The following is a 22,092-nucleotide window of genomic DNA, read 5'->3' as shown; positions in this document are numbered from 1 at the left end:
GTTAATTCGATTGTATTATCCTTTAATTTGTGTTTGGAATAAACACAAAAACAACTACAAATGTAGAGCAACTACCGTGCAAATGAATTAGAATATACAACAATAGGACTTCTAACACTATGTTGTCCATCAGACCAAACCAATGATGCTGAAATAATGGAGCTTGAGCCTTTGCCTACAACAGTCACATCGAACGACTTCTTCTCATTCAATGATGTAAATGAAAGAGTACTAGGATTCACCGTGACCTTAACATCCTTGGGTGATTCGACTTTTACGGAGTAGGTGGAATTAGCAACTCCAACATTGGTGACTGTTCTAGTAAACTTGACATTGAATGGTGTACCAACATCAACCATGGTAGAGAGGGAAGGATAGTTAACATCGTTTGGTAACGAACTTTTGTTACTAATTTTTGGGCACGAGAAACTCATGTTACCCGTGATCAGAGCAATTTGCTCTTTGCTGAAAGAAAGCTTGCAGAAAAATGTTAAATATTCATCTTCAAGTGTTTCATAAACAAGTCCGGGATTCGCAGCCTTTACAGGATCAAGATGCCCTGATCCATAGGCAAATTCGGCGTCTGGGTTCTTAGACGGGCTCATAGGACGTGCTGCAAACATAAGAAGATCATATATTGGTGAAAGTAATTTATTTTTCTAAAAGTAAGAATGACTACGTTAGAATTAGTTGCAATTTTGATAAGTATTGGTGAGATATAAATATTCCAAAGTTGCAACTACTCAGTAATATGTAACGGGGTAATAAGAAGAAAATTATAAATTAATTACGTAGTACTTGAAAGCTTTTTAATTACCTGTAGTCATCAAAGCAGATTTAATCGCGGAAGGAGACCAATCTGGATGAAGCGATTTTACATAAATAGATGCACCCGCAACATGAGGACACGACATGGATGTTCCAGATAAAATCGAAAAATTAGCTGATATCTTATTTTCACCCGTATTATCATCTAGGGCCAATAACGAAGCCAAAGGTGAAAATGCAGCTATAATTTCGACTCCTGGAGCTGTGATATCAGGCTGCAGCAAAACAGTAGGTGCAAAACTCTTAGAAGAATTATCGAGGGGAAGAAAAAGGGAATGCAAAGTTGTGCTTAAAGTTTACCTTAAGGATATCCGATGCAATAGTATTAGGTCCACGAGAAGAGAATGCGATGACATAAGGAGCAGAAGTGTCATTAAAGGAGAAACTCTTGAGGATGTTTGCCTTAGGATTTCTACAAAGAAAGAATAATTTGACATGAATATGGTATCCTTGATACACTTAATATACAAATGTAAAACTATATATTATATGGCTCAATATATATGCATAACATTAAATAACACTTATATACAAAGTAATATATATAGCTATACATGAACGAATAATGGAGCTAAGTGAGTATATCATACTTTGTCGAATTCAGGTAGGATAATAGTTCTTCAAATTCATCAGGTTCCAACCTAATGGAAGGCAAAGGAGAAATCTGAGCAAATTCAATAAAAAAAGCGTGACACTACCCCAAGCGCACTGGCTCTGAGACCTTCATCAATTGCATAATCATCAGTAGTATCACAAACTACAATCTTTCCTTTTACAAATTTCTCATTTAGACAGCCTGGCTCACAACTCCTGCGTTGAGAAACATTTTATAATTCTTAATTTTAGACATATTATATCAAATAAATTACAATAATGATAAAAAAAAATAGATAGCAAATTAAATGAATCGAAGATTACTTTATGTTTTCCTTGGAACATTCACTTGAACCTACACCAAAAACTAAAGGGAACAAGTCTTTCTTCGACTTGAAGGGATTGATAGAATAGCCCTGCATTTTATAACAAACACATGTAAGTGTCACACGTCGATATCTTGGTGATTGAACAAAAATTACACATTTATGATGAGAATACTTACAACTAGTGTTTTTCCATTTCCAAGGACAACTTTATCACGTATCCGACGATCACTGGATCCTGCTGCAACACTGAATAACCAAGGTGCAACACTTGATATAGTACCACTTGCGTCTCCGCTGTTACCAGCAGAGTTCACGGTTAGTATACCTTTCTGTGCCGCGTGGTAAGCACCTATCGCTATACTATCTTCATACAATGAAATAGCACTTGGTGATCCTATGGAAATTGTAATTATGTCTACCCCATCAGCAATCGCTTCATCAAAAGCCAAAAGAATATCCGAATCATGACAGCTATCACCGCCACAAACTTTGTATACGGCGATCCTAGCAGAGGGTACTGCACCTCTAGCAATTCCATCCGCCAAACCATAAAAATTGGCATGATCTACGTGTCTCCCGGCTGCTGTCGAAGCTGTGTGGCTTCCATGACCGTTTTCATCCCTCGCAGATTCAAAGGTAGTACTAGCTCCAATTACTTTGCTGCAAGATAAAATTCAAAAATTGTTTATTAAGTCAATCAAAATTTTTTTAACGGGAATGAGTACACAAATTCTATTAATTACAATAAGTGAATTAGTGTCTTTTTTTTTTCATATGATTTACTTAATTTTCTTAATAACACTGTTACATTAAGAAAAAGTGTGCGATAGGTTTGCGAAGTAAATGGCTAATCAAGACTAGCAATGATATCAGACAGATGTAGCAACACAAATATGAAACGCGTACGAGTATATGTTAATAAGTTAATTACGCTATATAACAAGACGATTTGTGTGATTTGTATGTATAAACAAGGATACTTACTTGTTGCACTTGAAATTCTTTCCGCCCTTGCAAGCACCTTTCCATTTCTTAGGGGGAGGTCCGAAACCATCATCGCTAAAGCTTGGAGATTCAGGCCAAACTCCGGTGTCAAAGGCACCGAGTATCACGTTGCTCTCAGTAGTCAAGTTTCTTGGAACCACATCACTTTCAACAAAACCCAAGAAATCCCATGACCTCGTTGTTTGAAGTTTGAGTGTTTTACTAGGAAACACGGACACTACTTCCTTCATACCTAATAAACAAAAAAAAAAAATCAATAATCACAATCGATCAATATATAGATTATAAATTTAAGAAAGAATTTGTAATTTTGATGTCACTATTTCTTACTATTGAGATTTTTACTCTCTTTCTCTGTTAGCCTCGCTGCGAAACCATTGAAACTCCTCTTGTAACTTCTTACCAATGACTCTTCTGCCGTACTTTTGGACATATAGTTCAAAGTAAAAAGACAAGGCATGTCATTATATATGTAAGCTTGGAATTTATATGGTAGTCATCTTTAAAGTGACTACCATTATACTAACTTTTTTTTGGTTGATTTTAAGTTATTTTTATGTCAAAATCAACCGGAAGACTATTCAATGGCTACAATAAAATTGTGGCCATTATAATGACATTAAATCTCAACCCTTTATTTTTGAAACGATCTTATCCATTCATTTATGAATTAAAAAAAAAAAAAAATTACTTCATATGAAAATTAGTTTATAAAATCTAAACCAGTTAGAGACTTCTTTCCCCAAAAATTAAACGTTTAATTGTATAAACACCATGCATTTTCCTTTCTATGCGTGCTTCAAGATCAAAACTTATACCTTCCATAAAAAATAAATGGAAAACTTTATTCCATTCTATGTTTGTTATAAAAAGGGTGCTGATATTGCCAAGGCAAAAAAAGTCATTTCCAAGGCTAAATTATTTACCCATTATTTGTAATCTATGAGAATCGATCTATACATGTCAAACTCATTAATTTTGTAATCTTTTAATACCTTTTGTTCCAAATATTGTTTTATAATCTTTTGTTACTATAATTTAGTAGCTAAATATTTCAATTTAAATATTTCCCATTCTAAAGACAATAAACATAACCGGGCAAACTAACTAGTCATCATTCTCTGGAGAAATATATCGTACGTCCAAGGAGTTCTACATCATACGATTAATATCCATAACAAGTACGGAGTAGTAGTTTCTCAATGTTAGAGTAATTTTTTTTTAAAGCTTAATTTGTATATTATTAAAAAGGTTTAAACTTATACGGAGTACTATAACAAAAAGAGTAAATAACCACTTACATGATACTCCTAAGAGACTAAAAACAATCAATCTAAAAACACATGAGGTGCATTATTATCAGTTGAATTTGGTGCACTATTATCACCATGGGCTAGATAAAAATTAAATGAATCCGGTACAAGGAATAGTAAATTGTAAGAGTATTGACACTCTGTAATGGTGAATAATTAATGGAGGATTTTGATGAAAATAATTAGTTGGTGGAGTTTGGAAAATTTTTAATCGGAATATTTAGCTATTAAAAATTATAGGTAATAAAAGATTATTGGCAATAAAAGATTATTATAAGATTACAAAATATTTCATTGAATTAATAAGTTTGACATTTATAGATTCTTATAGATTACGGGCAGTAGTAGATAATTTAGCCTTGGAAGTCACTTTTTTGCCTTGGCAATATCAGCACCCTATAAAAATATGTAATTTTTTTTTACAACTTTTTATCTATACAGTACATGAATACTCTTGTTGGTCACATCAAATTACTATTGTCTATGTATTTTTTCATTTGATTAATGATCATAATATGAATTTATGTAAATGGGTTGATTGGTTGTACATAATTTGCAGAGAATTAGCAATTGAAGTTTCAGTACGAGAGTAGTTTACTTTTGGGAAAAAACTAGTTAAAAGTTTTTTTAAAAAAAAACTTTTTAGGTTGTTTTTTTTGGTCAACTTAATCAACGGTACTAATTTACTACCTCTGTTAAATGTTATGTGCAACTTTGGAATATTTTATATCTCACAAATAATACCCCAAAGTTGCACATAACTATCAACGGAGATAGTATATTATTACAATCAAGGGTATAGATTTCATTGTTATAATGGCCATTGCAAATCTATCCCCAAATTAATTATAATGTTTATTATTATTTAATTTTTTTAATTATCAAATTTAATTGATGAATTATACAAAGTATTTTAATAAAAACTGAATTTTGTAAACTAATTTAGGATAAAAAATTTTCATAATTAATAAATAGATTTTATGAATTGAATAAATAATTTGTAATTAGTTTTTACATTTAAAAAATAAATCAAATCAACCAATAAATAGTTAGTATAACATTAGTCGTTTTAAAAATTACTGTAGAATCATCTAGAATTTTATAAGAAAAAATCCATAGTTTGTATAGCATGAGAAATTATCAATAATTTAGATAAACAAAAACTTAAAGTCAATTTTAAATGTAAAAAAAAGGCATGAATCCAAACAATAATGATATCTATAATTAGCTGATCTATTAGAAAATGGAGTACGTTACATAATTATAGATGCTCACCTGCCCTCTAAAACTTGGTGGAGAATATCAATGTGATACTCGGACGTAACAACATGTTCCTCAGAAATCGAACCCATGTATACAATATAAACCTGCACAATATAATTAAACCGATGAAATCATAATCATCATCAACACAACAACAACAACAACAAAGACAACAACAACAACAACAAAGACAACAACAACAACAACAACAACAACAACAACAACAACAAAGACAACAATGTCGTAACTTGCCTTTCGATCATCATTAGGCTTAAGAGACAATGTTCCCGCAGCAAAAAGACCAAGTACAAGGGTGAACAATTGAATTTGAGAATACATGAATTTGGCCATTTTTTTTTATATGTTATTGATTAAAAGTTTTGATGATATGAGATGATTGTTCCTCATTTTTATAGATTCAGAAAAGCCAAAAAGGTGAAAATCAAGTAACTTTTTTTGATACGATACTAAAGGATATTATGCAATTATAAGTATCATTATGGAAATAAATAAATTATTTTAACTGTAATATAATGGATAGAGTAAACTATATGGTCTAAATAACTATTTGACTGATTTACTTCCAAATTTAGTGATTCGTTGTATATTTTAACAAATTTGTTTATTATTGGATGACTTAGGGTAGGTGCATTGATGTATTCTTTTCATTTTATAAGACTTGAACCTAGGGCCTATTCATATTTGCTGAACTGAATTGATTGGAGCTGAACTGGACTGAACTGAATTGAATTGAGTTGAAATGAATATTTTATAGGAGAAGGAAGTTAGGAGCTAAACTGAACTGAACTGATTGGAGCTGAACTGAACTGATTGAAGTTGAACTGAAATTTAGTAAATGTGAACAAACCCTTATTATCTAAACTAAATTGAACTTATTAGTGCCTTAGCGGCCTAGATCTTTTGGGAAAGTGGAGGGAAGGTAAGGGATCACATCCCCCAAGTTGTCACTAGTGGAGATTGAATCTCCAACTTCATGGCTGGAAGATACTCTTATTTCCAATAAATTAAGCTTAACTAGGTTATGAAGTATTTGAAAACCTAAATTTTTTATTTTTTATTTTTTATTTTTTATTTTTTTAATTACGAATGCATATACTTCATATTAATTACACTGGTAAATACATGTTTTGTCGGTTTTGTTTGGAAAATAAATTTAAAGAAAAAAAAAATTGGTTTGTTTGTTTTCATTTTGGGTTTTGAAAAAATGAATGCCAAATTGAAATTTTAGCTCATATCTAAATTATAATCAAATCTTGATTTTCTGCCCTACATATATAGGGCCAAAGAACTAAACCTAATCTATTGTTCTTCAATCTTACAAGGTTTTGGAAAATTAGGACCAAAAAAAGTTACAAATCAAAGCCCAAAATACTAGGGCCAATAATTGCGGTTTGATTTTATTTATTTTTTTTAATAAAAAAACCGAATTAAAAATAATGTGATTTAGTCTGGACAACCGAATAGTAATATAGTGCGGTGTAGTTTGAAAAATCTCCAAATCGAATTATTATGGTTTAGTTTCGGTTTGAGCTATGAATCACACTGTCAAGTGTCAACCAAACATTCACCCCTAATATAATATTGTTTATCTCTCCTCTCGTGGTCCATAACTCCATATACGAGGGAGTATTTTTTTTTTATTCTAACAGTTATAGTATTCACAAATGAATTGAGGATGACTTGAGAGTTTAAGTGATAACGATGTGAAAAAGCATCAGCAATAAATGACACAAATGACATCCCTTAAAAGAAAAAATATGATATGCATGACATAAACGACATATACATTGCATACGCTTAGAGTTTTATATTTTCGTTCCTAATTCACGTAATAATATATATGCATTATTGCGTTTCTGGTGCGGTCAACCGCACGGTGCGGCATGGTGCCCCATTAGTACGTAACCCATCAAATAACCCCTAAGTAACCCCTCTAGTAACCTCTCAAGTAACTCCATAACCTAGTAACCCCTGACTAAATAACTCCTGACCGACTAAGTAACCTCTGACCGACTTAGTAACCCTTGACTAAGTAACCCATAACCGACTAAGTAATCCCTGACCGACCTATCTAGTAACTCCTGACCAACTAAGGAACCCCTGACCAAATAACCCTTGACCAACCAAATAACCTCTAACCGACCGAGTAACATCTGAACAACTAGTGTCCAAGTAACCCTTTTTCTTCGTCTTCTTTTTCAAATTGGGAATTCATTTGGTGCATGAAGCATATGATGTCTACTAATGTAGAATTCATAGATCTAGGATTTGATGATTGCCTACATTTTGTGCCTCTGAACAAATGGCAAGTTCTTCGCTTACTCCTCCGCAAAAACAACAAATTAAAATCAATGAGATAATAATGATAAAATCAAAATCCTCTACAAAAACATCAAACTAAAATCAATGAGATCATGATAAAATCAAAATCGATCATCAATGCAATCAAATTAGCGAAATTATTTGGTGATTAAGGTGCCAATGACGGCGAAACCAATTAAAAAAGGCCAGTTACGATCAGTGGCGATTCCAGGAATTTGTTGTTATGGGTTCGAAATTTTCAATCGTATACAGTAAAATCAAGTATCATCATAATTCAAATAAAATTTTAAATTGATAATTCAAGTGTGCATAATACATTTCAATTTGAAGTGTTTGAGGTTCATTTTAAGGTGGAGATATCAATTTAAATTTAATTTGGGGAGGAATGAGCATACAATTTTATGATTTTGACTCACAATTTTCCCAAATAAATACTCTAAACCTTTCATCTCCAAACTGTAAAAAGCCCAAAATATATCAATATTGAAATTTACTATTTCACGTCATTTACACAGTACACACTATCCATTAAATAATTTAATACGAAGTATTAACAATTTTACAACTTCTATCAACAAATTAACTACTTTAATCAATGAATATATTAACAATTTCAATTTAAGATTTCACAACTTCAATCAACAATATTGATATATGACAACTTCACTCAACAATTTGATCTACAACCTCAAGTCTTCAATCAATAATTTTACAAGCTTAACTAACAATTTTAAAACTTCAAAAATTTCAAATTAAACCTTCTTGGATAAGAGCGAGGAGAGAGAAATAATCAAACCTTCTTGTATGAGAGTGAGAGTGAGAGTGAGAGTGAGGAGAGAGAAATAAGCTACGAGTAGTATCTTGTCAAAAAAAAAAGAAAAAAAAGGCTAGGAGTAGTATAGTACGGAGTAGTATGTACGTAGCATTGGGATTTGGGGGATAAAGTAATAAAATAAGAACAAAGAAAAAAAAAAGGAGCACTTCAGCATTTGATGAGTTTCGAACCATGAGCCTTTGTCAAAAAAGTTAAGACTTCAACCACTAGGTTGTTGTGCATATACTAATATTATATACATTGTTTTATATTTAACCTTTTTTTCTGTACAAAAAACCCTTACGATTTTTTTCGAATCCAGTATGGGTTCAGCTGAGCCCACTGAACCCATACTGGAATCGCCATTGGTTACGATTTCATTCTATCTTGAAGAATTTCGCTGAAAATGATGATTAGGGAAGATGAAGAAGAAGAGTGTAGGTGTTTTTGCTGCCATTGTTGTGAGGTAGGAGAGAGAAAGTGAGCAAAAGGAAGGGAAAGTACAATAGAAATGGGAAAATAAAAATAAAAAGTAAAAAAAATTATGGCTGGCCACACGGTGTGGCCAACCACATGAAAGTTTGTGATTTTTTTTATTCTAATAGTAAAAATGTGGATGCAGCATGAGTCCTATAATACTCATGAGTCAATATATTTAATTTTGAACGGAGGATAAACGAGATTCAAACCCGTGATCTTTGTGTCATATTACCTCTTATAAGATGTTAGAGGACTAACTCAACCAATAGTTTAATTCGATGGTTCAAGCCTCGATTTATATAAATCGATCAAGTTATAAGTTAATTTAGTAGCATCAATGCACCGCAAAAAATGCATTAATATAATTTATTTTAGCTCGATTTGTATTGTCTTTTGTAATAAACACAAAACAGCGACTGTAACACCCCAATAATTCTCCCTTTTTCAAACCACTTACTTTAAATAAAATAGTGGAGAACCATTGACATGTTACCGCCACGTGTTAAAACGTTAAGGCTTTATCAAAGTATCGCAGCGGAAAAATCAAACTTAAGTATTTAAAATAACACAATTTAGAAAACGAATAAGTCAAAGCTTACAAATTGGAACCATATAAGGCCCTTATTTAAAACCAAACCAATATTAAAAATCCAAAACATAAACGAAATAGCAAAGCATAAATAAGTTCAACACAAGAATCGAATACTCTCAATCACACCAATCCCTTGACAATGCGTTTGTCAAATCCCACTACAAGAAATAGGTCATTTTGCGACGGAAACCTTGCAACGGACTACAATTCCGTCGCAAAAAGGGTTAATTTGCGAGGGAATAAATTCCGTCGCAACTTTGCGACGGAAACAAACTTTTGCGACGGAATTTCCGTCGCAAAGTTTGCGACGGAATTTATTCCCTCGCAAAAGTTTGTTTGCGACGGAAATAATCGTCGCAAAACAATATTAAAAAAAAAATAAAAAAAAAACATTTTGCGACGGATTCTGCGACGGAAATTCCGTCGCAAAAAGTTTTTAAATTTTTTTAAAAAAAACTGAAGTTTCGCTGAAGGAGAGAGAAAAAGAAAACGAAGAACAGAAAGAGGAAAGCGTAGAGAGAGATAGAGGAAAGCGTAGAGAGAGAAAGAAAATCCGGCCACTTCACCGCCGCTGTCGCCACCGGAACGACCGGAATCCGGCCACTCACACCTACTAACGCCCACCCCTTCCGTTCACTCCCACTCACGCGCACTCACGCCCACCCACGCCACCCCCTCCGTTCAAGCCCACTCACGCCCCTCCGTTCGCCGGCGGTGTGCAGCCACCACACCACCCTCCTTCCGGCAGCCGGATTTCCGCCACAACACCCTCAAATCCCGGTGAGTATTCCACTATCCCCCTTTGTTTTTGTTTTCAATTTAATTTTAATGTAAACCCTAACTTTTTCTAATTATGTTTTTTAATTTAATTTGTAACTAAATTTTATTATTTAATTACTTGTGTTTAGTGTAGTGTAGTTTAATTTATATTGCAATGTTAGAATTAGTTTAATTTTTAAGATATATTGCAATGTTAGAATTAGTTTAATGTATGTTAGTTTAGTTTAAAATACATGTTAGATTAGTTTATAATGTATGTTATTTTAGTTTAAAATATATGTTAGTTAGTTTATAATGTATGTTAGTTTAGTTTAAAATATATGTTAGATTAGTTTAAAATATATGTTAGATTAGTTTAAAATATATGTTAATTTAAAAATACATGTTAGTGTATGTATGTTTATTTGAATGTGGGTAATTGTGTGTTAATTATATGTGTTTCATCACTAGGCATACATTCACTAGTGAGATAAGATGTCCAAGGATGGGTTAGGTTGGAGTGATAAGGACCCCTGGATATATGTCATCTAAAACCTCATGTAGGTTTGATTTTATGAAGAAAAGAACTTAGCTTGATACTTTGCTACTATATGAAATTGCGGTAATAACTAGTTTTCGCCCATTTTCAAGCCACTTGTTTCCTATATTGCCACTTATGAACTATTTCAAGCCTCGAACTCAAGTAACTATGTTAGGTAGGTGTATTATGGTCAAAAATAAGCTCATTTGATAACAAATGTGAGAAATAGGCAAGTTAGAACCAAAAACGCCCCATTTTCGCCCATTTTTTCTAGTTTTAGGACCTAGTGAACCTATATTGCCACTTATAAACAATTTCAAGCCTCAAACTCAAGTAACTATGTTAGTTAGGTGTATTAAGGTCACAAAAATAGGTTCATTAGATAACAAATGTGAGAAATAGGCAAGTTAGAACCAAAAACGCCCCATTTTCACCCAATTTTCCTAGTTTTAGGACCTAGTGAACCTATATTGCCACTTATGAACTATTTCAAGCCTCGAACTCAAGTAACTATGTTATTTAGGTGTATTATGGTCAAAAATAAGCTCATTTGATAACAAATGTGAGAAATAGGCAAGTTAGAACCAAAAACGCCCCATTTTCGCCCATTTTTTCTAGTTTTAGGACCTAGTGAACCTATATTGCCACTTATAAACAATTTCAAGCCTCAAACTCAAGTAACTATGTTAGTTAGGTGTATTAAGGTCAAAAATAGGTTCATTAGATAACAAATGTGAGAAATAGACAAGTTAGAACCAAAAACGCCCCATTTTCACCCAATTTTCCTAGTTTTAGGACCTAGTGAACCTATATTGCCACTTATGAACTATTTCAAGCCTCAAACTATTGGTTCTCATTCTTTATTTTTATTTCTGCATTGTATATCCTTTGTTTGTTACAGGAGGCGTACCAACACAGACAGGAGGAATCAAGAACCCAGGGTTCCCAACTGTCTGAAAATGAAATTTTCTTTGAGGCGGCTGGTGGTCGTAATAAGAAGGGTCGTGTTAGAGGTCTTGGTGTTGGTGCTGACTTGTACTACGGCACATCTAGGGGACGAGGATCGGGTTCTTCCAGCCAATACGTACCGTCGGTCATAACTCAAATGCAGGAAAACTTCCACAAGGAGTTGAATGAGAGGGTGGAAGCAATTGAGAGCCAGATCGATAGCCGTGTGGCGGAACAGCTCGATGCTCGAGTGGAGGCTCGAGTGGCAGAACGGATGGCTGAAATCGAGAGGAAGAACAAGGAGTTCTTAGAGGAGTTAGCCAGTAGATTTACAGGATTGACCACTCCTTTCACTTGTTCTACGATTCAGCCTCAGATTCGAGACCCCAGGAACGACCCGGGTGGTGGTGGTGGTGGTGGTGCAGGCCAAGGACAGCCAGCTTGTGTTTAGTTAGGTGTCATTTTTCGATTTTTGTATATGGATGACATTGTAGTTTAAAAAATTATATCATGTACCGTACTTGGTAGTTACGGCTACGTGTTGTATATATTTGAATTATGTTAGGGCGTGGACTTTTTGACTGAAATTATTTTAAATGCACGTATTTTATTAAACAAGATTGCATGAATACAGGTTCCAGGAAAACAAAACAAAATACAAAAAAATTAAACAGGATTGCAGGAATACAGGTTCCAGGAAAAAAAAACAAAATACAAAAAAAAAAAAAAATTAAAATTACAATAACTTTGCGACGGAATTTCCGTCGCAAAATTTGTGACGGAATTACATTCCGTCGCAAAATTTGTGACGGACTATTCCGTCGCAAAAGAATCCATTTTGCGACGGAAATACATTCCGTCGCAAAATTTGTGACGGAATATTCCGTCGCAAAATGACTCCTCTTGCTACGGAATTTTCGTCGCAAATGTTGTTTTCAGCTACAACTACCTTTCCGTCGCAAAATCCGTCGCAATTCGTTTTGCGACGGATATTCCGTCACAAAAGGACTGTTTGCTACGAAAGTTCGAGCGACGCCATGCCTGTGACGGAAATCCGTCGCAAAGTCACTTTGCGACGGAATTTTGCCAGTTTGCGACGAATTATTTCCGTCGCAAAACGGCCCTTTTCTTGTAGTGTCCCTTAACTTCACATCATCAAGCTAACCTGTGCATACTGCTCCCCAATAATACAAGTGTAATAATTGGATCATCACAGGGTCATTGAAAGGCGAAGGCCATGACCAAAAGAAAACACACACAAAAGCACGCAATCAGCAAAGCTGAGTACATACAAGCTACAACGTACCAAACCTAGCATGCTCAATTAATTAAAGTAAATAAACATACAATGTGAATTCAATAATCAAGACTCCACACTTAAACAATTCAATTGACTCAACATACTACTAACCAATTCCAAACACTTGACTCATCATATTCAATTTAATAAATTTAATTTAGTTTGGAGTAAGCAATAGACCAGGTTGTCCAATCCAGGTCCCAAATGACCATTTGAAATAAAAGTTTAGCGCGATGCAAGAATGGGCGCGACTCCATTCTCACAAAGTTAGTCTAGGATCCCATCTAACTTTCATTATAAAATAAAATGTAAATACCAAAAGAGAAGAGGACATGTTGATCAAACAAGCCTCGAAAAGCCACGGGCTACCACCGTGTACCCCAACCCATAATTGTCAATACTCTAGAAGTGCACGCTTTCCAGAGTTTTATTGCTCATCCATGTTTCACTTTACGTGATTACAATTTTAATTAATAGCCAACTCAATCAAGAAGACCATACATAACAATCATACATCAATTCGTTTTTAATCTTATTTAGGACAATGGTGATCACATCACAAATTAACCTTTAATTCCATTAAACTTCCAAATTATCCAAAATTGTTGAACATAGTCAACTCACCTAGCCATTTCGGCTTAATCCACCTTTACTCAACATACTAACAAGTTATGATTGAGTAATAAATAAATAATAATAACCTTGTGGAATAATTAATAAATTCATTCCACTTAAACCATTCAATTCCAATCCTTTAATAAACCAAATGTGGTTAACAAACCAATCCAATAAAATTATGCTTGTATCAACATTCCATACAAACATTTTATCCAATATAATTCAACATGTTTGCATCCATAATTCCATACAAACATAATCAATTCACCAAAACATGTTTCATAAGCATAAGCACATGAATTAAATCAATGTGTAACCAAACAATTTCCATCCAAGTGTTCCCTAATCATGAAACTAAGTTCTTTCCTTTTGGTACCTAAACATGATACTACTTATAACGAAGTAGACATGTACGTACCTCATACAAACAATCCTTTTGAGCCACTTTTAATCACTTAAAATTCTCCTAGGGAATAATCACTTCCTAGAAAACAACCAACAATTAATATTACTATCCCAAGTAATTTCCAACAATATAATATGATGAAAAACTTATTAAAATAAATAAAACATATTTATATGCTTAATTAACTTTAAACATAATTAATTTTATTAATCAAACTCAAGGATAAAATTTTAAAAATAAAAAACTTCGTTAAAAATGAAAAACTGCCCGAAAATCATATTTAGAGGCAGAATTTGGCCACGAGAGGGTGGTGCTCACTACCAATGGTAGTGAGTCTTTCTTAAAACATCATTTCCACATGGAAAACACTACTTTTTTGTCAAAATCGGATGAGTTTAGAACCTGGTCGGATTTAAAACGGGATTAATATTAACGAACCGAAATCTAAACATTAAAACACGAATTTACGTGTTCAAAATAATCTGAAAACTAATTAGTAATATAATCACCAAAATTTCAAAACATCATTACTATAAAAGCCCTAAATCAATTGTTCATAAAAACCCTAAAATCATGATTTTCAATAAATTGAAACCCTAGGTTTATAATTCATAAAATATGAAATTTATAACATAAATATAATCTGAAATTTATAATCTTTATACCATTAAAATATAATTTAATACTAAAAATATAATCTTTATACTAAAATCAAAACCCAAAACAATTAAATTACATTAAGCAAAATAATGAAACAAAGTAGGATGAAAATAAGACTAACCTTTTTGTGTGGGAAATTTTGGGGATGTATGGGGTATTTATAGGAGAGAGAGTGGTGTAGGGTTAGTTTTAAGATTGGGCCTCATAAAATTAATGGGCCAATTAAGAAAGGAAAGTGGGTTTGGTTTGTTTGCTGGATATAAATTAGTGAAGAAAGGTTCATAAAAAGCTCTTTGTAATAAAATCGTTCATCAAACCCAAAAATAATTTGAAACTTTTGAAATTAAATCCGAAAAAAATACAAATAAATATTATGAATAAAATATAATTTCATTAATAATATATTTAAAAATACGGGGGATTACAATCTACCCCTCTTAAAAGAAGTTTCGTCCCGAAACTTAGCACAAAATCCCATAAATTGCAAAACTTTTGCATAAAGCCATTTCAAAAATTACAAAATTATGTTGCTGGAATCCCAAATGTGTCATAATATCGACACTAATACTTTATCACCATCCCAATTTACGCACTTCACTAGATGCGTAAACAAATAAAATCGCTATGAAAAGCATGAAAACACCATAAAATAGCATAAAATAGGGTAAAAAAAAACGCGAAATTATACGCATTCTACCCCCCTTAAAGAACAAGAGTTACGCCCTCGTAACTCACCTCATTAAACAACTTAGGTTATCTCTTTTTCATATCATCCTCGGCCTCTCAATAGCTCATGTTTTCCTCACTTTTCGAGTATACCAAAATATCATCAATAAAAACAACTACAAACTTGCTCATGGAATACTCGATTCATCAAGTCTATAAAGATTGCAAGTGCATTGGTCAACTCAAAAGACATAACTGTAAACTCGTAGTGCCCATATCTAATCCTAAAAGCAGTCTTAGGTATATCCTTATCAGCCACTCTTGATGATACCCCGAACGTAAATCAATCTTAAAAATAACACACTAGCTCCCTTCAATTGATCAAACAAATCATCGATCCTGGGTAGTGGGTATTTATTCTTTACTGTAACATTATTCAACTCCCTGTAATCGATCCACAATCTCATGCTCCCATCTTTCTTCTTCACAAAATACATCCAAAACTCATTCATAATTGGCACATCTTCCACATTCACTTACTACTCATTTCCAAGTCTTGCACACAACAAAAGAACAAAGGATGCCCCTTACGTACAAGTTTTGACAACTTCAACACAGAAATAATCCCAATACCATATGGCTTCCCAAAACTTTTGTAATACACAATCTCCCCCAAAGAACTCCTTAAGTAAACCTTCTTTATCTCACAATCAATCTTATATTAGCTTATAAGTGGCTAACGAATCTTTTCTCAAAATGACATCAAGGTCATCCAACTCAAATTCTATAAGATCAGATGGAAAATCAGTCTCTCCAATCCTCAAAGGTAAACCCTTATGTATCTTGGTGCACCTCACAACCTCACTAGTAGGCAAACTAATAGGCAAGTCAATCGAATTTAGTTCAACTAGTCCTAATAGCAGCAGCTAAAGCATCATTGTTAGCCATCCTCCTTCTCTGCCTAGAAAAGTAATACACTTTTAGGCCGACATCAGTGCGAAAAAAACTCTTCTTGCTTAATAAATCACATTCATAATCATCAAATATATATATTAAGGTAGAAAGGTGGACACGGCCACACAATCGCCCCTAATAAGTCACTTTCAAAAGAAATGATTATTTATTTTTAATCATTCCTACGCACACGAAAATTAAATAAAATAATTCCCTTGATTCAATTCCACCAAAATTCATTCATCAAGTGCATAACATCATTAAATTAACACACATTAGTAGACACATAATTACATGCTTCACACAAATAAATTAAATCATTTAAACATTTCACATTACACAAATAATCTCATTCCATTCCATTCCATATGACATGCTTTAATCCTTAAACATGATACTAAGTGATCACTCAAGTTTGCACCATTACATGAACATACACAATTAAATAACTTGCATGATCATTTCATACAATATAAAAGCATTAAGTAATTAATTACAATGCATAAAGAAATAAATAATCTATTCTATACGCCCTTTCTAATGCTACCCAAATCTCACTGATAAGCAAAATAAGCACACAAGTTAGGAATAAAAATAAATAATTAAATTCATTTTATTTAATTTCAAAATAACAAAAATACTTTGAAAATATATAAAACCCCCGATTTACTAAATAATAATAAACAAGAATTAAAGGAAAATTAACGACCTTTAAAATAAAATTGCGGAAGCATACACCTAAATTGGAGGTATTACCGCCACACTCGACAACCTGTCAAGTGTTAAGGCTTACAAAATCCCAATAATTACAACCCAACAAATCTAGGTGAGCTATTTATACAACTTTATAAACTCGTTATAGCATACTAATCGATCACTTGAGCTCCTTTAGCTACGATCACTTGATCAACCTGCTAAAACAGTCTTGTCTGCTCACCATTAAGGACAAATTCCAAAATAGATCGTTGCAAGGCCACCATAAGAAAAAGACATGGCCGCAAACACGAGTAGCACAACAAAATAACACACACACGTCAGCAAAAAGCTGAGTAATCATCACATATCAGAATACAGAGTATAATAGAATGATTAGCAACACTAGCTCACCATTAAGGACAAATTCCAAAATAGATCGTTGCAAGGCCACCATAAGAAAAAGACATGGCCGCAAACACGAGTAGCACAACAAAATAACACACACACGTCAGCAAAAAGCTGAGTAATCATCACATATCAGAATACAGAGTATAATAGAATGATTAGCAACACTAGCTCAATTAAATAATGTAATTTAAAACTACATTACACATTGTACTCTGAAAAAATAACCTTTATCGACTCAACCTCGAATAATAATACGAACCTTTTACTCAATTAACTGATCATACCCAATAAGTGTGCCACGCTCTTTGTTTTATACCTAGCCTTGGACAAGGGTAATTCGAATAACAAACCAACAAGTATAAAAAGAACTTGAATACTCCCAATAATTAGAAAACACCTTGAACCAGACCACATACGGGCCAATTCCCACTGTAGGGGACCATAGAAAAATATATAAATAATAAAGATTGTACCTCATTCTTAACTCATGATCATTATCTCATTACCAAACATGCCAAGGACTAAGGTATATAACGCCGAGCCTCAAACCAAGAACAAAATAATAATTCTCAACCTTTTGTTCTCATATATCGATCAAATAATCATTCACAAGCTAACTGATTATATCTCAATAATGGCACAAGTACCCATATAATATAACAATTCGAACTCTGTTCAATCATAGTATATCTCGACTTTTATAGGACAATTAAACTAACACCTCAAATATAATTAACTCACAATCCAAAATTATACTCTGAACTAATAACCCTAAAACCTCAATAAAACAATACTCCCTATAGCAACAACATTAAAACCCTAGAACTAGCACAATAATCAATTCGACAATTAAATCATATAATACAAAAAAAGTAATACAATATTCAATACCAATCAAATCATATAACACCATATAATAATCAATTATATATATGTACAAGATTACAAATAATAAATCAAACAATTCATATATAATAATAAGAAATATAATACAAACGACTCCAAAATAAATTTCGTGTGATTACCTTTTCGACGAATACTAAAACAATGAGACACAATTAAGAACGAAATATGAATCAAATACTCCAACACTTCAAGTAGAATGACACGGAAATTCCACAGTGAGTGATGAGCAAAATAATTGAATCAAATAGTTGTACGCCACTCGAAACTCACGTTCAACAATTGATGAGTAAATAAAAGGCTTGATGATAAAAGTTTGGGTGGAATCATAAATCATGATGATAATCACTATAGCTTGAGGTGTTGCTTGATAGTAAAATCAAGACTCTGAATGTTCAAAAGTGACGAGATGAGCAAGCACCAAAAAAAAGAACAAAAGTGACGAGCAACGGCAAAAGATTAAAAACAATTAAAATAATTAGGGTATATTAATATTTATAGGTGTTAATAAAAGAGTCTATTTAAACAATATAGGGTTTTAAAACTTTCCGAACTCTAAAATAAAATAATGAGATTAGGAAAGTTATTTAATAGATAAAATAAAGTTTTTTTTTTTTATAGAATATATTATATAAACTCATAAAATATTCGGGTATTACAATCTACCCTCCTTAAAACAAGTTTCGTCCTCGAAACTTAAAGTACATAAATAATTTTGTAAAATTGAAAGAGAGTAAAAACTAAACTAAAGTTTTCTTAATAGAATATATAAATAGAGTACTGAAATATTAGGGGTATTACAGCGACAAAATTAGAGCAATCATAATCCTACTCTACAGAGTATACAACAATAGGACTTCTAACATTATGTTGTCCATCAGACCAAACCAATAATGTTGATGATGAACTAATGAGGCTTGAGCCTTCCGCTAATCCTTTGCCTACAACTAGGGATAGATGTCTATGGGGTGGGGCGGCGGGGTGGATGTTGGCCTTCCCATCCATCCCCACCTAACATTTTCATCCTCATCCCCGCGGCGGATCTAAAATTCATCCCCATCCCCGCCCCGGCTGGTACAACTCCAAAACCATCCCCGCCCCACCCCCCACTTGGATATCCACCCCCACCTAATCCCCACCAAAGACTCGCCTAATCTCTAGCAAAGACCCATCTAATCTCCTCATCTCAAATACACATTCCTACGTAATTAATACGGATTACAATTTTAAAAAAACATTTTTAATATTACACACGTTTTTGTTTATAATATAAGTATAGTACAAAGTATTATAATTAATATTTTATTTCACATTATTATTTTATAAAATAGTATAAAAATATATAGCTTTGTTTTAAAAATATATAGACGTGGGGATGGGGCGGGTACGAAGTAGGGTGGGTGGGACGGAGCGGGGATGGGGCGGGTACAACTTAAAATCTATCCACCCCTGTCCCATCACCCATGGGGGTCGTTTTTATCCCCATCCCCGCCCCACCACCCGCTAAACCAATTAGACCCATCCCCGCCTCACTGGGGAGGGGATGAGGCGGGTCTCCTACTTGACCCGTCCCACTGACATCCCTACCTACAACAGTCACATCGAATGACTTCTTCTCATTCAATGATGTAAATTAAAGAATACTAGGATTCACCGTGACCTTAAATTCCTTGGGCGATTCGACAGCTACGGTGTAGGTTGAATTAGCAACTCCAACATTGGTGACTGTACTACTAAACTTGACATTGAATGGTGCACCAATATCAACCATAGTAGAGAAGGAAGGATAGTTAACATCGTTTGGTAACGAACTTTTGTTACTATTTTTTGGGCATGAGAAACTCTTGTTACCTAGGATCAGAGCAATTTGCTCTTTCCTGAGACCTAACTTGCAGAAAGATGTTAAATATTCATCTTCAAGTGTTTCATAAATAAGTGTGGGATTTGCAGCCTTTACAGGATCAAGATGCCCTGCTCCGTAGGCAAATTCGGCGTCTGTTGGGTTCCTAGACGAGCTCATAGGACGTGCTGCAAGCATAAGATAAGAAGAACATATATTAGTGTAACTAATTAATTTATTTCAATTTCTTAAAAGTGAAAATGACTAGGAAGAAAATTGTATGTTACTTGAAAATTTAATTACCATCGACATGAGGACAAGACATGGATGTACCAGATAAAATTGTGTAATTTACGGATCTATCGTCTCCAACAATTCCAGTTAGAGAAGCCAAAGGTGAATATATATCCAGCTATAATTTCGACTCCTGGCGCTGTTATATCAGGCTGCAACAAAGTAGTAGGCGCAAAACTCTTAGAAAAATTGGAGGGGAAAAAAGGGAATGCAAAGTTGTGCTTCCAGTTTATAATACCTTAAGGATATCCCGTGCAATTCTATTAGGTCCTCCAGAAGAGTATTTGATTACTTTAGGAGCAGAAGTGTCATTAAAGGAGAAACTCTTGATCGAGGATGTTTGCCTTAGGATTTCTACAACGAACGAATTATTTGACATGAATATATATGGTATCCTTGAGTCACTTAAAATACAAATGTAGAACTATATACGGCTCAATATATATGCATAACATTAAATGAATATATATACATGAATGAATGGAGTTGAGTATCATACGTTGTCGAATTGAGGTAGGATAATAGTTCTTCAAATTTATCAATTATCATCATCCAACTCCCATCTTAGCCTCGTAAGTCTCCGAAAAAACCCTCAATTTCATCATAACTTACGTAGTGATGATACCAACCAATTATTCATGATCGAAGGCTACAGGAGTACTAATAAACACGTTAATTACATGTTCGAGTCTTCTCAATTCGAGCAATTGGGTAATTTCATGTACAATGAATGTTACAAGGTTGTGAATTCTTGTAGAGGAATTCTTCTTCTAAGAAAAGAAACTTGTAAGGGTAAATATACTGGCTTAGAACACTTTGTAAGCTCGTTATCCATATGTAACCCCGTAACACACGATTTTATGTACCTTGAAGATCCCTATTTGGCTAGCAAAACGACATCTTTGTATGGTTTAGGGTTTAGCCCTAGAACTAAAAAATACAAGGTTGTTGGATTGTTGCATATTTTTAATGGTACTAAAACCCATATTGATGTACTAACACTTTGTTGTAGTCGTAGAGGCAAAAGTTATTGGAGACCAAAAAACCAAGGTCACTTTGATCATAAAATAGGGACTACAAATAATCCTCCTTTTGAGTTGAATGGAGTTTTATATTGGTTTGCTAAAGGAGAGAAAATCGCGTGTTTTGACATTGACAAGGAAGAGTTTTATCATCTCCCCTCGCCGTGTAGTGGAGATAATAAGAAAGTAATTAGCATCGGCGTGTTACATAGATCATCACTAGGTGTTGGGATTACGGATATAGGAAATTCTCGTTCAAGACTTGAGTTGTGGGTGATGAAAGAGTATGGAGTAAGTGATTTGTGGAGCAAAATTTATGTGATTGAGAATATGCTTGATGACAAGATTTATGAATCCGTTGTTAATTTGAACATAAAGTTTGTTGAAGATTATGATAGTGGGATGATTGTTTTTTTAATTCAATTGGAAGATTCCTGTCACTTGATGACTTAGGATCTTAGAAAAAAATGCGTTAAAAAGGCGATAAATCGTTGGGTTAATTCAAGGATGGATGTA

The 22,092-nt window shown here is 33.5% G+C and overlaps 3 protein-coding genes and 1 pseudogene across 3 annotated transcripts; 2 read left to right on the top strand and 2 right to left on the bottom strand.

The window, feature by feature from the left end:
• Positions 1–71: 71 nt before the first annotated feature.
• LOC145617082 (subtilisin-like protease SBT4.5) lies at positions 72–5,421 on the bottom strand (annotated as a pseudogene).
• Positions 5,422–8,895: 3,474 nt separating this feature from the next.
• LOC145617081 (uncharacterized) lies at positions 8,896–12,902 on the top strand. Its single transcript, XM_081671775.1, has 3 exons — positions 8,896–8,955; positions 10,078–10,341; positions 11,763–12,902. The coding sequence occupies exons 1-3, from the start codon at positions 8,896–8,898 to the stop codon at positions 12,258–12,260; spliced, it is 822 nt and encodes a 273-aa protein (XP_081527901.1). The 3' UTR covers positions 12,261–12,902.
• Positions 12,903–20,053: 7,151 nt separating this feature from the next.
• LOC145617080 (subtilisin-like protease SBT4.5) lies at positions 20,054–20,585 on the bottom strand. Its single transcript, XM_081671773.1, has 2 exons — positions 20,564–20,585; positions 20,054–20,448 (listed from the first exon to the last, which is right to left on the bottom strand). Exons 1-2 carry the CDS (start codon positions 20,583–20,585, stop codon positions 20,054–20,056), a joined length of 417 nt encoding a protein of 138 aa, XP_081527899.1.
• A 607-nt stretch (positions 20,586–21,192) lies between these two features.
• LOC145617079 (F-box protein At3g07870-like) lies at positions 21,193–22,029 on the top strand. The gene has a single exon (XM_081671772.1). It carries the CDS (start codon positions 21,193–21,195, stop codon positions 22,027–22,029), a length of 837 nt encoding a protein of 278 aa, XP_081527898.1.
• The last annotated feature ends 63 nt before the right edge of the window (positions 22,030–22,092 follow it).

This window comes from Chenopodium album, chromosome 26 (genome assembly GCF_948465745.1).
Source record: "Chenopodium album chromosome 26, dcCheAlbu1.1, whole genome shotgun sequence".
Taxonomy (NCBI): Eukaryota; Viridiplantae; Streptophyta; class Magnoliopsida; order Caryophyllales; family Amaranthaceae; genus Chenopodium; species Chenopodium album.
Note: the sequence above shows the minus strand (reverse complement) of the source record. Positions and strands in the feature narration are given on the sequence as shown.